The sequence below is a fragment of the Falco cherrug genome, chromosome 19 (genome assembly GCF_023634085.1).
Source record: "Falco cherrug isolate bFalChe1 chromosome 19, bFalChe1.pri, whole genome shotgun sequence".
NCBI lineage: Eukaryota > Metazoa > Chordata > Aves > Falconiformes > Falconidae > Falco > Falco cherrug.
In genome coordinates this window covers 2,248,590-2,266,775 of record NC_073715.1, presented here as the reverse complement: position 1 = coordinate 2,266,775, position 18,186 = coordinate 2,248,590, and the positions used below count along the sequence as shown (strand labels likewise).

The 18,186-nt window shown below is 69.4% G+C and overlaps 2 protein-coding genes across 2 annotated transcripts; both read left to right on the top strand.

Moving 5' to 3' along the window:
• The first annotated feature begins 193 nt into the window (after positions 1 to 193).
• On the top strand, positions 194 to 3,917 carry SLC39A1 (solute carrier family 39 member 1). The gene is given in 5 exon segments (XM_055696980.1): positions 194 to 285; positions 800 to 1,060; positions 1,953 to 2,083; positions 3,140 to 3,571; positions 3,574 to 3,917. Coding segments are annotated over 4 exon segments (939 nt in total). The 5' UTR covers positions 194 to 285; positions 800 to 882; the 3' UTR covers positions 3,772 to 3,917.
• A 1,514-nt stretch (positions 3,918 to 5,431) lies between these two features.
• On the top strand, positions 5,432 to 17,746 carry CRTC2 (CREB regulated transcription coactivator 2). The gene is made up of 14 exons (XM_055696956.1): positions 5,432 to 5,691; positions 9,478 to 9,579; positions 9,933 to 10,051; positions 10,279 to 10,338; positions 11,948 to 12,016; positions 13,456 to 13,559; positions 13,789 to 13,818; positions 14,060 to 14,139; positions 14,336 to 14,385; positions 14,485 to 14,729; positions 15,289 to 15,737; positions 16,233 to 16,520; positions 16,603 to 16,777; positions 16,874 to 17,746. The coding sequence occupies exons 1-14, from the start codon at positions 5,521 to 5,523 to the stop codon at positions 17,080 to 17,082; spliced, it is 2,151 nt and encodes a 716-aa protein (XP_055552931.1). The 5' UTR covers positions 5,432 to 5,520; the 3' UTR covers positions 17,083 to 17,746.
• The last annotated feature ends 440 nt before the right edge of the window (positions 17,747 to 18,186 follow it).

The window sequence follows — 18,186 nt, the reverse complement described above, 5'->3', positions numbered from 1 at the left end:
ACGAGCGCGGTGGCGGCTCCGCCCCCTGGAGCGCCGTGGCCGCGCGGATACGATGTAGAGATCGGTGAGTGCGGGGGGGCCGGGGGGCCGCGACACCGGGACCTTGGACCGGCCCCCGATCCCGGGCCTCGGTCCCCGGCCCCGATCCTTGATCCCGGCCCCGAATTCCCGGTGCTGGGTCCCCAGTCCCGGTACTTGATCCCCGCTCCCGGTCCTTCATCCCGATCTCGGTCCAGTCCCGGTACTTGATCCCCGCTCCCGGTCCTTCATCCCGATCTCGGTCCAGTCCCGGTATATGATCCCTGGTTTCGGGTTCCCCAATCCCAGTCCTTTATCCCCTCTTCCTGATCCTGGTTCCGGGTCCTCGATCCCAGTCCTGGTCCCCGATCCTGGTCCCAGTCCCTGCCCTTGATCCCGGTCCGGGGTCCCCGATCCCGGTCCCCGATCCGGATCCCTGCCCTTGATCCCGGTCCCGGGTCTCTGATCTCGCTCCCGGTCCCGGGTCCCTGATCCCACTCCCGGTCCCTGCCCTTGATCCCGGTCCCAGATCCCCGATCCCGGTCCCTGCCCTTGATCCCGGTCCCGGGTCTCTGATCCCGGTCCCCGCTCCCGGTCCCGGGTCCCTGATCCCGCTCCCGGTCCCTGCCCCTGATCCCGGCCCCAGGGCTGCCCCTCCCAGCCTGCCGGGGCAGCGGAGCGGGGGGCGCGGCGCGGGGGGGCGCGGGCCGGGGGCAGCGGGGTGTGACTCACCGGGCCGGGGGCCGGCCCTGACCGCCCCCCCCCGTCCCGCCCCCCGCAGCCCCGGCCCCCCCGGCGGAGCGGAGCGCGGAGGCGGCGGGCCGGATCGTGCCCGCGGTGGGCGCTGAGGCGGAGCGCGGCGGGATGGCGGCGGGGCCCGGGCCCGGCGGGGGGGCGCAGCTGGCCTGGAGCCCCGGCACGGCCCCGCGCCCCCCGCCCGGGCTGGAGGCGAAGCTGGGTTCGCTGCTGCTGCTGCTGCTGCTGCCGCTGGCCTGCGGGCTCGGCCCGCTCTGCTGCTTCCGCCAGCCCCCGGGCGCCGCCGGTACGGGGGGCGGGGGGGCCTGGGGTGTCAGGGGGGCGGGGGGCTGGGGGGTCCCGGGGGGGCTGGGGTGTCAAGGGTGTAGGGGTCTGGGGGGTCCCGGGGGGACTGGGGGGGTCCCGGTGGGGCTGGGGTGTCAAGGGTGTAGGGGTCTGGGGGGTCCCGGGGGACTGGGGGGGGGCAGGGGGTGTGAAAGGTTCAGGGGGCTGGGGGGGTCCCGGGGGGCCTGGGGTGTCAGAGGTGCAGGGGGTCCGGGGGGGCCTGGGGGACCCAGGGTGTTAGGAGTGTTGGGGGGGCTGGGGGGCCGGGGGTGGCAGGGGTGTGTAGGGGGCTGGGGGGTCCTGGGGGGCCGGGGGTGGCCGGAGTGTAGGGGGCTGGGGGGACTGGGGGTGTCAGGGGTGTAGGGGGCTGGGGGGGTTCAGGGGGTTCCCAGGGGGGACTGGGGGGACCTGGAGGGCCAGGGGTCTTGGGGTTGTAGGGGGCTGGGGGGTCTCAGGGGGATCCCAGGGGTTTAGAGGGGCTGGGGGTACCGAGGGGCCTGGGGGTGTCTGGACATCTCAGGTTTTTTGGGGGGGTTGGGGATGTATGGGGGGTCCTGGCGTTTTGGGGGGGTCCTGGGGGGGCAGACGATGTCCAGAGTGTCCTGAGGAGTCTGGGAGGGTCCAGGGGGGTCCCAGAGGTTCAGAGGGTCCAGAGGGGGCCCAGGGGGCCTGGGGGTCTCCGGGATCTTGGGGTCCCAGCAGAAGGTCCAGGGCTTTCAAGGTTTTGGGGAGTCTAGAGTGGTCCTGGGGGTCTGGGACCAGCTGGGGACAGGGCTGTCACTGTGGGCAGAGCCGGGTGGGTGCTGGGCTGTTGTGGGGGTCTCGGCGGGGGTCTCAGCCCCCCTGCCCCGCAGACTCCCGCAGCCCGGTGCTCAGCCTGGTGAGCTGCTTCGCCGGCGGCGTCTTCCTGGCCACCTGCCTGCTCGACCTCCTGCCCGACTACCTGGCCAGCATCAGCGCGGCGCTGGAGGGGCTGCGCATCACGGTGAGCCCCCCCCGGGACCCCCCCGGCTCCTGCCTCCCCCGGGGACCCTGCCCAGGGGGACCCCGGCTCTGCCACGGGGTGACCTGCTGTCCCTGGCCCCGGGGTTGGGGTCAGCAGTTCTGGCTGGGGTGGGGGGTCAGCTGTGCTGGGACGGTGGGGGGGGGGAGTGGCCGGGGGGGGGGGTGTCAGTAGGGAGGGGACATCCAAGGGGGGACAGTGGCGAGGGGATGGCTGGGGGGGGGGACACGACGGTGACGACAGTGGGGAGGGGGTGGCCTGGCGGTGTATCAGTGGGGAGGGGATGGCCGGGGGGGGGGGGGGGGGGGAGAGGATGGTTGGGGGGACAGTGGGGAGGGGACAATGGGGATGGCACAGTGAGGAGGGGTAGCGCGGGGATGGGATGGAAGGGAGGGGTATGGCGGGGCAGGGGGGGGGCAAGACGGGGGTGGGTGTGGGTGGGACACTAGGGCAGGACAGGGACAGGGACAGGGGGGCCGCGGTCAGCGAAGCAGCCGGGAGGGGCCAGCGGAGCCGGAGGGGCCTCGTGTCCTGCCGTGACTCATGGAAAGATCCTCCCTCTGCCCGGGGCTTCCCGGCAGCCACCGCCGGGCGGGCGCAGGCAGGGCCGGGCGCAGGCAGGGCCGGGCGCAGGCAGGGCCGGGCGCAGGCAGGGCACAGCGCAGGCAGGGTGCAGGCGGGGTGCAGGCACAGGCAGGGTTGGGTGCAGGCACAGGCAGGGCCCAGCGCAGGCAGGGTACAGGCAGGGCGCAGGCACAGGCAGGGTTGGGTGCAGGCACAGGCAGGGCCCAGCACAGGCAGGGTACAGGCAGGGCACAGGCAGGGTTGGGTGCAGGCACAGGCAGGGCCAGGTGCAGGCAGGGCACAGGCAGGGCCAGGCACAGGCAGGGTGCAGGCAGTGCCAGGTGCAGGCAGGGCGCAGGCAGTGCCGGGCGCAGGAAGGGCCAGGCACAGGCAGGTGCAGGGAGGGCGCAGGCAGGGCACAGGCAGGGCACAGGCGCAGGCAGGCCCTGAGCCCCCTCTCCCCCCCCCCTGCAGCTGCAGTTCCCCTTGCCCGAGTTCATCCTGGCCATGGGCTTCTTCCTGGTGCTGGTGCTGGAGCAGGTGGCGCTGGCGCAGCGGGAGCCAGGACCCCCGCCGGATGAGACCCGAGCTCTGCTGCCCTCCGCCTCCATCCAAGCCCCTTCCCCGGCGCCCCCCGCCCCGGTGGGGGCCCGCGGTGCCATCCGGGCCGGTTTGCTGGTGTTGGCGCTGGCGCTGCACGCGGTGCTGGAGGGGCTGGCGGTGGGGCTGCAGGAGGCGGGGGGGGCCGTGCTGCGCGTCTGCCTGGCCCTGCTGCTGCACAAGTGCGCGGTGGCATTCAGCCTGGTGCTGCGGCTGCTGCGCGCCCGCCTGCGCCCACCCGCCGTGCTGGGCTGCCTGCTGCTCTTCGCCACCATGACGCCCTTGGGTGTGGGGCTGGGGGGTGGCGGGTGGCGGCGGGCGCGGGGCCGCGGCAGCGCTTGTGCCGGGGGGTGCTGGAGGGGCTGGCGGCCGGGACCTTCCTCTACGTCACCTTCCTGGAGATTTTGCCCCAGGAGTTGGGGGTCCCCCAGCATCGTGTCCCCAAGGTCATCCTGCTGCTGGCCGGCTTCGCCCTCGTCACCGCCATCCTCTTCATCAAGATCTGAGAGCCGCACAGGGGGTAGGGACCCCCCCCATGGGGTAAAGGACCTACCCACCCCCCATGGGGTAGGGGACCCCCACTATGGGCTAAAGGACCTACCCACCCCCCATGGGGTAGGGGACCCAGCCCCCCCTCCCCCCCCCCATGGAGTAGGGAACCCCTCATGAATGGGGTAAAGGACCTACCCATCCCCCATGGGGTAGGGACCCCCTCTACATGGGGTAAAGGACACCCCCATCCCCCATGGGGTAAAGGAATGCCCCCCAACATGTGGGTAGGGGACCCCCTCCCCATGGGGTAAAGGATACCCCCATCCCCCCATGGGGTAAGGGCCCCCCCCATCCCCCACGGGGTAGGGGACCCCCCTACACACATATGGGGGAGGAGACCCCCTCGCAGCCCCCCAGGGGTCCCCTCTGCACCATATGTCAGTGCCAAGCTGCCCCCAGCCCCCCATGCACCACGGGGGGGGGGGGGGGGGGCTGCCTCGTGCCTCAGTTTCTCCATTGCACAGGGGGAATGGTGCTGCCCCCCTTGACACACCAGGTGGGGGGGATGCCCCCTCCCCCCCAACCAACACCCACAAGTGGCCTTATAGCGCAGGTGGGCACAGCCCTGGCCCACTGCCCCCCCCCCCCCCCCCCCCCCGCCGGGGGGGGTTGCTGTTGGAGGAAGCAAATAAAGGATTAGACTGAAGGTGCTGCCTCTGCCTTGGGGGGGGATATGGGGGGTGGGCACAGTTCCCGGGGGGTCACACTGCCTCCCTACCCCCCCCGCACTCCCAGGACTATATGGGCTGGGTGGTTCATGACCCGCCCCCCCCTAGTTTTGGGGGGTAGGGGTGGGCTGCTCTGTTCTCAGCCATGGGGAGGGGGTGACACTGCTATGTTCCCCCCCGCACCTTGTCATGCTGCCCCTCCCCCCCCAGTCCCCACATCGTGATGCCCCCACGTTGCCATGGCCCCCCAATCGCCGTGCTCCCCCCATTGCTGGGTACCCCCCTCCACCGTGCCGCCATGTCACCGTGTCCCCCATTCTGCCGCCTGCCCCGCCCCCCTTGCCATGCACCCCATCCTGCTCCACCCCCCCCCCCGCCCCGCGTCCCCCCTTGCCGTGCCCCCATGTCACCATGCTCCCCATTCTGCTGTCCCCCTCCCCTTGCCGTGCCGCCCCCCCCCATCCCGCTGCGCCCCCCCCCCCATCCTGCTGCACACACACCCCCTTCCCGTGCCTCCCCATCCCGGTGGCCTCCCCATCCCGCTGCCCCCCTCCCCCCCCCTCCCCATCTCGGTGCCCCCCGCATCTTGCTGCCCCCCCCCCCACCTTGCCGTGCCCCTCCTCCCCCCATCCTGCTGCCCCCTCATCCCGGTGCGCCCCCCCCATCCTGCTGCCCCCCCCCCCCCCATCTCAGTGCCGCCCCCCCGTGGTGCACCGCCCCCATCCCCCGCCGTGCCCCACGCTGCCCCCGTCCTGTCCCCGCCCCTTCCCGCGGGTGGGCGGCCGCCGGCTGCGCGGTGCACGCCGGGAGCTGTAGTCGGGCCGGCGCTGGGCGGGGGCGCCCCCCTCCGCCAGTCAGCGGCCGCGGACTCCACTTCCCGGCGGCCCCTGCGGGCGCGCCGCAGGGGCTGCCGGGAGTTGTGGTCCCCCGGGCGGCTGCGGCCCAGCGGCGGGGCCCGGCCCGCGGACTCCCCGCCCCAGCCTGCGCCGCGCGGCGGCGGCGGCGGCGGCGGCCGGAGCGGCCCGAGCAGGGAAGATGGCGGCGGCGGGCGCGGGGGCCGGGCCCGGGCCCGGTGCGGGCTCCTCAGCCGGGGCCGGTGCTTCCAACCCGCGGAAGTTCAGCGAGAAGATCGCGCTGCAGAAGCAGCGGCAGGCGGAGGAGACGGCGGCCTTCGAGGAGGTGATGATGGAGATCTGCTCCACCCGGGTGAGCGGCGCCGAGGCCTCCCCCCGCCGGATGCGCGGCGGGGCTGGGGGGGGATGAGGGCTGTGTGAGGGGCCGCGGGTGCGGGCCTGTGAGGGGGGTGGGCGCCTGTGATGCGGCCGGGGGCTGGGGGGTGCGGGCCCGTGAGGCGGTCGGGGCCTGTGAGGGGGCCGGGGGCTGAGGGAAGATCTGGGGGTGTGTGTCAGAGGGGGCTGTGTGGGGGCTGGAGCGGTGCAGGAGGAAGTGGGGACTGGGGGTAGTGGGGGGCCGGGGGCTCGGCTGGGGGTGCAGGGCGGGTGGGGGGCCAGGAGGCGCAGGGGCAGTGGGTGGGGGAGGCTCAGGCGAGTGCCCGGGAGGGTTGGGGTGCAGCGGAGAGGGGGCATCACCCCCAGCTTGGTCGTGGGCCTTCACTGGGGGCACGGAGGGGACGGGAAGGTGCCCCCCCCCCCCCCGAGAAACGCTTCCCCCCCGGGTGCCCAGCTGCACCCCGCTTCTCCTTCCCATCAGTTTATTTTGATTTATTTTGGTTTGGGGGAGGGATCGCACGTGGCTCGCTCCGGCCCGTGGCCACCGTGCGTGGGTCCTGTACGCCTCCTCCGCCTCTGAGCACTTGTCTCAGCCACTGGCCGCAAAAACCCACTCGCCACCTGCGGCACCTGATGGTTTTGCTGGGGCTCCTGCCGGGGGGGGCTCGGAGGGGCTCCCCGTGCCTCTCGGCTCTGTGACGGGCTCCTGTGGTGTTGCAGCCTTGCGTCACCTCTACCTGGCCATCCTCTGCCGTCCCCGGGGCTCTGAGGGGTCTGTCTCTGGACCCCCAGGAGGGTTGGGTTGGTCCTTCCCACCGACGCAGCCGGCTCCCGCAGGAAGCGGTGGATGCTTTGTCCCTGGAGACGTTTAAATTTAGTTTGGCTGGAGCCTGAGAAAACGCAGCGTTGGGGACCGCAGATGGCCCTGCTGGACCTGAGCCGGCAGAACTGTCCTGCTTAATGGCTTCTGGGGAGGGGGAGTCATCGTTGCCTGCGGGCCGAGGGCTTCTCGGAGGGACCACGGTGGCAGGAGGGCTGCTCTGGGGTGCTGGCAGAATGACGGTGGAGCGGGGAGGCCGGGAATACCATGGCTTGTCTTCAGGAGAGCGGTTTGCCAGGCAGGGGAAGCCGTCAGGAGGAGACGGTCAGCTCCGGTTTGTGTTTCGCTCTGCGCCGGCCCCGAGGAGTCGGCAGGGATTGCGCGGCCGTTTGCCAAGATCAGGGTTTGGCCAGATTTCAGCTCCCGGGGAGGCAGGTTGTGCCAACGCCGGCAATGGGGCTCTGCAGCGTTGCGGGTCGCCGTGCTGGCAGCTCTGCGGGGTCCCGCAGCCAGCGCCATCCTTCCTGGCGGAGGTACGGGGATGGATGAGCGAGGGGAGAGGAGTGCAGAGTCGAGGGAGCTGGCATCACAGGGAGGCTCTTCCAGGTGACAGGGACCACTGATGGGGAGGCTTGCGTGTCACCCTGCACACGAGGTTGGTGGGACTGGGAGGAGAAGGGAGCAAAATACATCAGTCCTTGAAAAATGGGGTGTTTGGGTCAGAGAGCCCTGCTGGCACCCCAGGGCTGGCGAGGCAGCGGTGACCTGACACCACGGCACCAAGATTGGCACTGGAGGGGGTGATGGGGACAGGGTGCTGCCGACCCCCGAGGACCAACGCGTGGCTCTCCGCACCGAGCCGAGAGCCGCCGTGTCCCGGTGAGCCAGCAGAGCTCCCGAGCGGGGACGCCTCTCTGTGTGCTTTGTCCGCTCTCTCGCCAGGACGGCAGGCGGGAGCCGCGACCTGTGCATCGCCGGTGAGTTTGGGAGTGGGCTGAAGCCTCCCGCAGCGTGTTTGCACAGTAAACAGCTGGTTAATGTGCAGCAAAGCTGGGGGAGAGGCAGCAGGACTGTCCTCCCTGCTAATCCCTGTCCTGGGATGCTTTCTCCGGGAGTTTATTTCCCACACATGGAGCTGGCAACCCAGGAAAGGCGCGGAGCAGTCCAGAGCTGGTCCCAGAGCGGGTTCCAGCCCCACGGCTCCCCTCCATCCTTGCCCACAGGGCTATGGGCAAGGAGCTGGCAGTGGCCATCGTGCTGGCAGCTTGTGCCCCACACAGGCACCTCTGTCTCGTGGCTCCTCGCCAGGGGAGAGGTGGCTGGGGGGGCTGCTGCTCAGCTCTGGGGTACCCCGCTCCCACCGCGGGGGTGTAGCAGCCCCTCAAGCTTTGCTTTGTGTTGCCTGGAGTTTTTTTCTGGCCGCTTGTGAGCTGCTGCCTGATTTCAGCCTCGTCTGGCTCCGCCGGCTCCCGCAGGGACCCTGGCTCGGAGAACAGAGCAGGATCCCAAGACCTTAAGCCCCAGCGCAACTCCTCGCACTAATCCTGAAGTGCCAGCGCAGCCAGCTGTTGACTAAATCCCCCATTTTTTTTGGTGTTTTTTTTGGTTTTTTTTTTTTTTTCCCTGGATCTGGATTTTGCTGGTCTTAAGCTTGGGAATTTGCTGTCGCAGGTTTCCCGGCTGCAGCCCATTTCTGAGCTGCTTGTTCTGCTTCATCTTCTCCTTCCCTGGGGTTTGTCCAGGACCAACGAGTGCTGGCGCTGGTTGGTGCATGGGGCTGCTCGGGACACCCCGGGCCCAACGGGAAGGTGTGAATTTGTATGTGCTTGGCCTTGGCTCTGTGGGTTGGGATCGGGGAAACCTTCCTTCCCCGCTGAGATGCTGGAGGGAGGGAATGGGACACCCCGGTGTGCCGGAGGGGGTGATGGAGGCCGTGCCCTTCACCGGGATGCGGGCAGCGGAGTGTCTTCCTGCTGCTGCCAGGATGAGGAAGTCTGTGCTGCTCATGACGGGTCAAACCCCTGCCCGGCTGGGCTGTGGGCAGGCTCCTGCCTGTGGGGCCAGGGCAGGAGGGGGCTTTTGGGGTCGGCCTGGTGCTGGTGCTACCCCAGGACCCTGGCTCTCCTTTGCTGTTGGCTTTTCCTCCACTGCCGAGCGTGGCGGGTGGGTGCCCAGACCCGGTTATCTCCCGCCTGTGGTTTGCCATGACTCTTTCCCTCGGCCTTGAGCAGCGCCGGGAGCCGGCGGGCTGTCGCGCCGAGCCAAGCGGGCTGTCCCGCTCGCCCTCCCGGAGCCCCGGTTGTGATCTCTCCTGGTTTTTGGGCTCCAGCACTGGTGTCGCTGACAGCCCCTGGCTTGTCTTTGGTGTGGATGTGGTGCTTGCTGGAAAACCCAGCACCTGCAGATGGAGGGGGACAGGCTGACCCACCGGCTGCCAGTGCCTGGGGAGCCCAGAGCCCTCTCGGGTGGGCACAGGGGCTGTGGATGGGAGGGGGGCTGGGGGTGCTGCAGCCTGTGGGAGAGACGCGGCTTTCCCCGTGCTGAGCTGCTAAACCCAGCGGGGGCTCAGCATCCTTCCTGCACTGGAGCACCCACGGAGGGTGGAAAGTCCCTTGTGGGGCCTCCTCTGCACTTGGTGGCTTTGAAGCAGAGATGTACCGGGCACCTCGAGCCCTCCCGGCCTGCTCCTGTGTGGTTCCTGAGGCCACGGGAGGTTCCTGAGGGTCGGACATGCCTCGCTTGGGGGCTGCCGCCTCCCGTGGGATGCCCCGGTGGCTCCATGGCATGTGCGGGGCAAGCTTGGGGCTCAGGTGCAGCAGGGAGAGCGTGGGGATGACCCTCTGGGATGGCAACTCTTGGGTGTAACAGGGCAGCTGGGAGGCCCACCAGCACCCCGGGGGTGTCTGCTGCCCCCCCTGACCTGCCTTCCCTCCCCCGGCCCAGCTGCAGGCACAGAAGCTGAGGCTGGCCCACAGCCGGGGACCTTACTACAGCGGCTCACTGCCCAACGTCAACCAGATTGGCAGCGGTGTCTCTGACTTCCAGGTGAGCAGCGCCCACTCTGCCGGGTGGGGTGGGTGTCTGGGGGGGCTTCCCCCTCCGGCACAGCGGCTGCTGCCCCCAGTGCCTTGGGGAGGGGGATCAGGAGCTGCGTCCGCACGTGGGGTGGGCATCGGGGAGGAGGGTGAAGAGCGCCGGTGTGGGCTGCTGTTGGGGACAGATGGGACAAGGGGATGTTCTCCTCTAATCCCTTTGCCTGGCCCCAGCTCCATCCCGCTGGCAGCGCTGCCAGCGACAGGGTGGTCAAGGGGGGCTGATCCTGAGACCCCTGCCCTCGCAGCCAGGGTCTGCGGTGGTTACCCAGGCGGTGGGCTAACCCCCTTGTCTCCCCCCCGCAGGGCCCTTTGCACTCGCCGCTGGACTCCACGCGCAGCACCCGGCACCATGGCCTGGTGGAGCGAGTCCAGCGGGACCCGCGTCGCATGATGTCCCCCCTTCGCCGATACGTCCGACAAATATCCTTTATCCTGCTCCCCCTTACCCGGCGGTGGGGGCAGGCAGCCTTTTCTCCCCCCACTGGGGCTCCTGCCCCGATCCCAGCGCCCCTGCTGCTCGTCCCTTTGGGATGAGCGAGCATTAGCGACGCGTGCTGCGCTGGCCTGCCTGCGGCGTGGCAGTTGGGTGCCTGCGTGCCCGTTGCTCAGCCCCTCGCTCCCTGTTTGGCCCTTAACTTGCCTCTCACATCGACAGTTCTCCCTACGGACCGACCTACCTGTCGCCTCCGCCTGAGCCTAGCTGGAGGAGGTAAAGACCCCACGTTTTCTTGGCTCCCGCCACTTGTTTTCCGGGTGCCGGTTTCCAGCCCGTTGCCTCCCGGTGTCTGCGGGGTCGCTGGAGCCCGGGGCTTGCTCCAGGTGGTTTGGAATCAAGCAGGCTGGCAGGAGCCCGGTGCCGGAGGGTCCCTCGCAACGGGCAGCCCTCCCGGGAGGATTTACACAGCTTCCAGACCTAGGGGGGCAGAGAGAAACGCTGAGATGCTGGGAGTGGGGCTGCCAGGTCTCCCACCTCTCTGGTGTCGGGTGCTGCCCGCACTGTCCTGCAGCGAGGGGGGATTTTTAAGGAGGAAGGATTTCATCGTGCCCAAAAGAGCCGGCTCCGGCACGCGGGGCGGCAGGCACCTGCTGCGGCAGTGGGAAGAGGGATCCTGCCCGGGGTGAATCACCGGGCGGCTGAGCCCCTGCGTGCTCCGGCCCTTGGCCCCGGGGGCAGGCGAGGCCGGGGCTGGCTGAGCCCGAGGGTGCTGGGCTTAGCGAGGGTGCTGGGCTCAGCGTTGCTCAGGGCGCCTGGGCTTTCTGTTGAAGGCTGCCCTGGCTCCGAAGCACTGTGCTCAGCACAGCTCTCCTTCCCTGGTCCCAGCACCGTTCTCCCAGGGAGACTTGCTGCCGATGCTCCTGCCGTGTCCACACCTCGGTGCCCGGCACGGCTCCACTGCTGTCCTGGCACGCTGGGAGCTTGAGGGGCCGCGTGTCCCCCCTCTCCCCAGCCCAGCGGGGACACTGGTGGTGGCAGGGGTGGGGTGGCAGCTCTGGGTTGTGCCAGGCGACGCCGGGGCTCTGCTGGATGTTGGTGTTGTGTCTTTCACTTTGTCCCCTGCCATGAGCCTGGGCACCGGTCAGTCCAGAGCGTGAGGAGCACGGCCTTGCCCCCCGCCACATCTTCCCCCACCCTGCTGTGCCCAGGCCCAGCTGGCGGGTGCCCTCTCTGCCATCCTCCTCGACCTCCTGGGGCAAGGCCCTGGCTTTTTTCCCCTTCTGAAAGAAGAGGTCGAGTCAGATCTTCCTTGTCACTCGCAGCGAGCACAGCCACCCTCCTCGCAGGACCTGGGGCTCCGGGGAGATGTCCCCAGGAGCATCTCGCTGCGAATCCTGCTGCAAATTCCCCACCCCAGGCTCGGGGGGGACCTTCATCCTTCTTCCAGACAGCTGCCTTCACTTGGCTCGTGCTCCGTGACGCTTCCCTGGGCACTGCTGGAGGGGGAGGGTGGTCTCTGGCTTGCGGCCCCCTGCCCTGGGGCACAGAGACCCTCTGGTGTTGCCCCAGCACGCCTAAGCCATGGTGGCATCGACTCTTGGCTGTGATTTGCCCAAGCCGGGCCAGCTGCTGTGGTTTTGGCTCCCCGAGGCCGAGCCGTGGCGTCTGGGCTGCAGGCAGGGGGCTAAGGCAGGGGATAGGGTGAGGATGGCAGGGATCGCCCCCGACCCGGTGCCCACCGGGACCGGCAGAGATGCTCCGGCTTGCCCAGGCAAGCTGCCTGCCTCCTCCTGCTGCCCTTGGCCTCCCCCCCGCAGGGGCAGTGCCCCCCTGCGCCCCCTCCCTTGCCCCCCAAGTAACCCTGCTGTTTCTCCTTACAAAGGACCATGCCCTGGGGTAACTTTCCTATGGAGAAAGGACATTTGTTTAGGCTGCCGTCGGCTCTCAACAGGTGAATGATTTTTTTTTTTTAATTCTCTTTTCTCTCTCTCTCCCGGTCTCCAGCCCTTCCCCAGGACCCCCAGGGTGGGCACAGCCCTGCTTGTAGCAACTCCAGCCCCCCAGGAAAAGGGAAAGGGGTCTGCAGACTGCCCTGGCCGCTGAAAGAGGAGGACCCGCAGGGTGGAGGTGGCCCTGTGTGCCCTGCGGCGGGTGCAGCCCTCGCACCTCCACAGGCTGCATGGTTCCGCAGCGGCTCCCAGCTCCCTGAGGAGCTGCTCTGGGGGGCAGGGGGCTCTCAGGTGCAGGGCAGGGTGTCCCCGAGGGCTGCCCTGGCTCGGCGCTAGCTCCAGGGATGAGGAGCCAGCTCTGCCCGCTGCTGTGGCTGCTTGGTGTCGCGCCGGCGCAGCACAAGGAGCAGGAGCTGGCGCAGCCCTGGGGGATCGGGCCCCCTCTCTGGAGCCCGGTGAGGTGGCAGAGCCGTGGGGTCCCCGTGGGGTTTGAGAAGGGAGATGCTGCGGAGGACGCACGGAGAGCTGTGGCGTTGGGGTGTCACGTTCCCCAGGCTGGGGCACAGTGGGGTCCCGGCAGGGCCAGCAGGGCTCAGGGTGGGCGCGTTGCTGATGCCGCAGGGATGCCCAGCGCGGGGGGCTCATGGCAGCCCCCGCTCTGCCTCCCTTGTGCTGTGTGGGCACGGGGCTTGGTGCTGGCAGCGGGGCCCTGGCCGTGCCATGGGCAGGCGCCCATCGCTCCCCGGCTGGGCCCCGTGCGGGAGGGGGCTGCGTCCCATGGGCCGGGGGGGTTGGGGGGGGGGGGCTTCCTGCCTCCCAGCTGCGCCGCAGCTGAACAATATCCCCCTTGTGCGCTCCCAGGACGCGTCATTAGCTCGAGCGGCCTTTTCCCAGCCCCTCCCCACGCTCACCCGCTTCAAACCAACTAATTGGAAACACAATGGGTGTAATATCCCTGGGTACGCTGCCCCCAGCCCCTCCAGGGCCCCCGGGGGAAAGAAAGGGTCCCAGGGGTGCCCGTCTTCCCCGTGCCAGGGGTGGCAAGGGCTCCGGGGCCATCGCTGCGGTGGCAGGGCCGGAGCAAGCCCCAGCGTGTCTGGAAGCGCAGGGCAAGGGACCCCACTGGAGCATCACCTGGGGAGGGGAGGGTGGGGCTGGCAGAGGGGGACGAGGACCCCCAGGACCCCTTGGCGTCTGCCCCAGGGTTCGTCCCGGGCACGGCGAGCGTTGGGCAGGGAGGGCTGTGAAGGAGCCGGTTGTTCCTCCAGCGAAGCCCCACCGTGCTCCCTGTTCTCACCCTGCTCTTCCCATTTTCCACCCGCTGCCCTGGCCCTGCGCTTGCCCAGCATCCCGGTGCCGGCCGTGGGGGCTGCCGCAGGGGTGCGGGGGCCGGGGGCTGAGCCCGGCCCCGTCTGACCATCACCTTTCCATTCCCAATTAGAACAAATTCCGACTCGGCGCTTCACACGAGCGTGATGAACCCCAACCCCCAGGACGCGTACCTGGGCCCCTCGCAGGGCGCCCCACCACCCGGCCGCCGGAGCGGTGAGTGTCCCCCCGCTTTCCCCAGCAGGACCCTGCCGTCCCCACCTGCACCCGGCTGCCTGGGGACCCCCGCACCCCTTTCACCCCTTGCGGACCCTTGGGGGGGCCGTGTGGAGCCGCGTCCCTCCGTAGCGGGGTCACGCAGTGGTACCCCCGTCTCTCCACGGTGCTGATTGATGTCCCCCGTGTCCCCCTGTGCTGCCGCTGACTGTCACCTGCTGTCTTGCAGGTTTTCTGGACGGGGACACGGACAGCAAAGGTGAGCAACTACCCACCCCCGGCAGCGCGACACCGAGCCCGGCACAGACCCCCATCTCCCCACCTTGCTGCCTACAAAGCGTCGGGGCGGTGGGTGGGATGTGGGGGGCCAGTGCCTGGGGACCCCTCTGTGGCAGGGGGTCTGTAATGCCCCACTCGTGACGGGTCAGTGCCCCCCGGCGGGTGAACGCAGGTGGGCTGTGCTGCTCTCGTGGCGCTGACCCTCACTCCCCCCTCGCCAGTGTTTCTTTTCCAAGTGCCTCCCATCGAAGAGACCTTCGATGACAACAAACATGCGCTGAAGCCCTGGGACACCAAGAAGGTGGGTGCCGAGGCAGGACGGCGAGGAAGTCGCCCCTGCAGCCCCCTGCCCACGCTGCTCGCATCCTGCCTGCCGGGTGGTGCGACACCGGGGTGGCTCTGCCCCCTTCCTGCCCTCAAACCGCGGCCGGCCCAGGGCTGGGGGGGTGCAGGCTCAGCACCCCGGCTTCACCGCGCTCTTCTCTTTGATTTCGCAGCTCTCGTCATCCTCGGCCCGGCCGCGCTCCTGTGAAGTCCCTGGGATCCAGTAAGTCCTGGGCTGGGCTGGGGGGGGGCTGCTGGGGAGGGGGTCACCGCAGGAGGCAGCAGCATCCCCACACGGGACACGTCTCTCTCTTTCCTCCAGCATATTTCCATCCCCGGATCAGCCTGCCAACGTCCCCCTCATCCCCTCGGCCCTCAACACGGGGGGCTCCCTTCCTGACCTCACCAACCTGCACTTCCCCTCCCCGCTGCCCACCCCTCTCGACCCGGACGAGACCACCTACCCCAGCCTGAGCGGGGGCAACAGCACCAGCAACCTGGCCAACACCATGACGCACCTGGGCATCAGCGGCAGCATGGCACTGGGGACGGGCTACGACTCGCCAGGTGAGGGCTGGCCCCGTCCCGCCGGGAGGTGCCGGAGCAGATGTCCTGGGGTGGCTGGAGCCGCCGAGACGCAGAGGACCGGCGTGGGGAGCCGGGAGAGAGACCCCCATGGTGGGGAGCTGCTCGGTGGGGCCGGGGGAGACGGGATCCACCGCACCCCGGAGCCGGCTGCGGCAGCGCTCGGCCTCTCCGGGTGGTCCCGGCCTGGGATGGAGATGCTGCAGCCTGGGAGCAGGGTGGGGAGCGCTGCGGGGTCTGACAGCACCGGGGGGTCCTGGGGGGGTGTGGGGGGGCGGCCGCGGCCGCCTGCCCTGCTCCTGCCCCGGCACCCTCCGCTTGCCGAGCCGGAGCATCCTGTGCCGCCGCCGTTCCCGTTCCCGTTCCCGGGGTTGTGTGTGTGTTTCTGTCTTGTCTCCATCGTTTTGGTCGCCTCCGTCACCTTCCATCCCACCCGGGGCAGACGGGGAGCCCCAGCCTGGCCCGGCCCGGGGAGGAGAGCCTGGGGCGCGGGGCGATTCCGTGGGGTAACGGTGGTGTCTCTTCTTTTTTGTCCCCACAGGACTTACCTCACCTATGCAGAGCTCCCTGAGTAACCCGTCCCTGCAGTCCTCGCTTAGCAATCCCAACCTCCAGGCCTCCCTGCGAAGCCCCTCGCTCCAGTCCTCCCTCAGCAACCCCTCGCTCCAGTCCTCCCAGAGCAGTTCCTCCATCCCTTCCTCGCTCTCCAACCAGTCCCTGCCCTCCTCCCTCTCCTCCTCGCTCAGCAATCCCTCGCTCCCCACGTCCCCCCGCAGCCAGCCCATGCAGTCCTCCCCCAGCAACCCCAGCCTGCCCTCCGGCTTGAGCGGCTCGTCCTACGCCCCCATGGTGCAGGCGTCCATAACCACCTCGCCCCGCCGAAGGGTCCCGCTCAGCCCCCTCACCCTCCCAATGGGTGGCGACTCCAGAAGGCAGCACCCCAAACAGTTCTCACCAACAATGTCACCCACATTGTCCTCCATCACCCAGGTATGCATGGTCCATCGCCCGCGCCGGCCCCGCGCCGCGCGCTCGCCTCCATCTCCTCCCTCCGCTGCTCTCGTGTCTCCATCCTCATCCTCAGCCACGCGCCAGGGAAGCCCCTGGACCCCCCCACCCACCAGGAGGGACCGCTGCGTGGTTGGGAATTGAGGGGAGGGGGGACACACACGCACAGAGGACACGGGATGTGGCGCATCCCAGCCAGGGCTCCCCCACCCCGGGGTCTTGCTCCGGGGGGGGCTGCCCAGCCCGCTGTGGGTGCTGGGTGCGAGGGCTCAGCACCGGGTGCTGCCGGCGGGGCTGGAATTCCGGCTCTCCCGCATCACCGTGGGCTCCCCAACCCGCTGCCGGTGCGGGGGGACGCACCGGGTGGGGCTGGCAGAGGTGGTCCCCATCCAGGGGAGCTGAGCAGAGGGGCCGGATCCTGGTGGGTGCCGGGTGGGTGCAGGCTGACCCCCCCCCCTCTTTCCGCTCTCTCCGCAGGGGGTGCCCCTGGACACCAGCAAGCTGCCGGCCGACCAGCGGCTCCCACCGTACTCCTACAGCCAGCCCGGCTTGCTGCTGCAGTCCCAGCCGAGCCAGAAAGCCCTGCACCAAGCCGTGCCGTCCCCCCCGCAGCCGGCGTTGCCCCCCGCCCCGCCGGCGCGACCCCCACCCCCATTGCCCAGCGGGGCCGCCCAGCGCCCGTACGGCCCCCAGTACCAGCCTAACACCCCTCTGCCGCAGCCCCCGCCGCTGGGACAGCCCCTGAGCGACTTCGGCTTGGGCAGCGTGAGTGCTCGGGGATGGGGGGCACACAGCTCGGAGGGGGGGCACCCCCGGTATTCCCCCCCTAACCCGCCTCTCCCCACAGTTCGAGCAGTTCGGGATGGGGGAGAGCCCCACCGGTAACAGCAGCGGTTTCCCCGAGGAGCTGGGGTCCCTGAGCTACCCCCCGGCCGAGGGAGCCTACGACCCCCACGTCCTCAACCGGCAAAACCTGAGCAACTGCAGCCGCCACGGCCCCATCCCCAACATCATCCTCACAGGTGGGTGGCACCGGGTGCCGACGGAGACCCCCCCGGCGGGCGGGATGTCACCTAGGGGGTGCTGAACCCCCTGTTATCCCCCCCTCCCCCAAATAGGGGATTCTCCCCCCGGCATCTCGAAGGAGATCGCGACGGCGCTGGCCGGTGTCCCCGGCTTCGAGGTGGACGCGGCGGCGCTGGGGCTGGAGGAGGATCTGAAGATCGAGCCCCTCACCCTGGACGGACTGAACATGCTGAGCGACCCCTACGCCCTCCTCACCGACCCGGCCGTGGAGGACTCCTTCCGCACCGACCGCCTCCAGTGAGGGGCCAGGGGCTCCACCAGCCCCCCCCGGCCCGGCCTGCGGACCCCCGGTCACCACCGCCCCCTCCCCAATTCCCACCCCCACCCCCACCCCTGCCTTTCACTCCCCTTTTTCACTTTTTTTCCGGACAAATGGGGCCGCCGCTGGCTCCCTCCCCGGAGAACGGGGCTGGGGGACACCGGAGCCGGTGTGAATTTTGGGGGGGGGGGCACAAGCCAGGCACTCTCCAGCCCCATGGCACCCCCAAACCCCGGCGGAGAGGGGGCTCCCAGCCCCCCGGGGGCGGCTGTACATAACCCCGTAGGTAGAGACCCCCGGGGAGGGGGGTGTAGGGGGGGCCGCTTCTGTTTTTATTTTATTTTTTTCTGGCTAATCATCATGTTTAAGGAGAAATCCCGCTCCCCCACCCCAAGCTGCGCCCCATATGTACCCCCAACCCCCCGCCCCTTACCCAGCTGCCGGGGACCCTGCGGGACATGTAGAAAGCACTTGTAACTTTGCCCCCCCCCCCCCCCTTACACCCCGAGGGGAGCGTGGGGGTCCCGTCTGCGGGTGGGGGGACCTGGGGCCCCAGGACCCGCGTTCCCCCCAAACCCGGGAGGGAGCCAGAGTGATTTATTATTATTATTATTTTTTAAAATATATTATATGTTAATTAAATGCCCTCTGTGATGGTGTGTGGCTGATTTTGGGGGCGGGGGGCGACACAGGACAGACAACACACAATGGGGGAGGCTGGGGGGTGGTGCTCTGAGCCTCCCTGGGGAGGTTTGGGGGTGCAGAGAGGGGGTTCAGTGGCTCCAGCCCCACCCCCACTTGCCAGATCTTTAGGTCTGGGGTCCCTTATGGGGGGGGCAAGGGGTCCCCGTAGTTCCTGGGTGTGCTGGGGGGGGGCATGGCAGCTGCGGGGAGCTTAGGGGGGTGCCTTGAGGTTCTTGGGGGTCCCAGGGGGATGCTGGGGGAGCTCCTAGTAGTTTCTAGAGGTGCTGGGGGGTCCTGGGGGTATCCTGGTAGCTTTGGGGGGTGCTGGGGTGGTCCTAACAGCTTCTGAGGGTGCTGGTGGGGGGTCTGAAGGGGTCCTGGCAGCTTCTGGGGGTGCTTGGG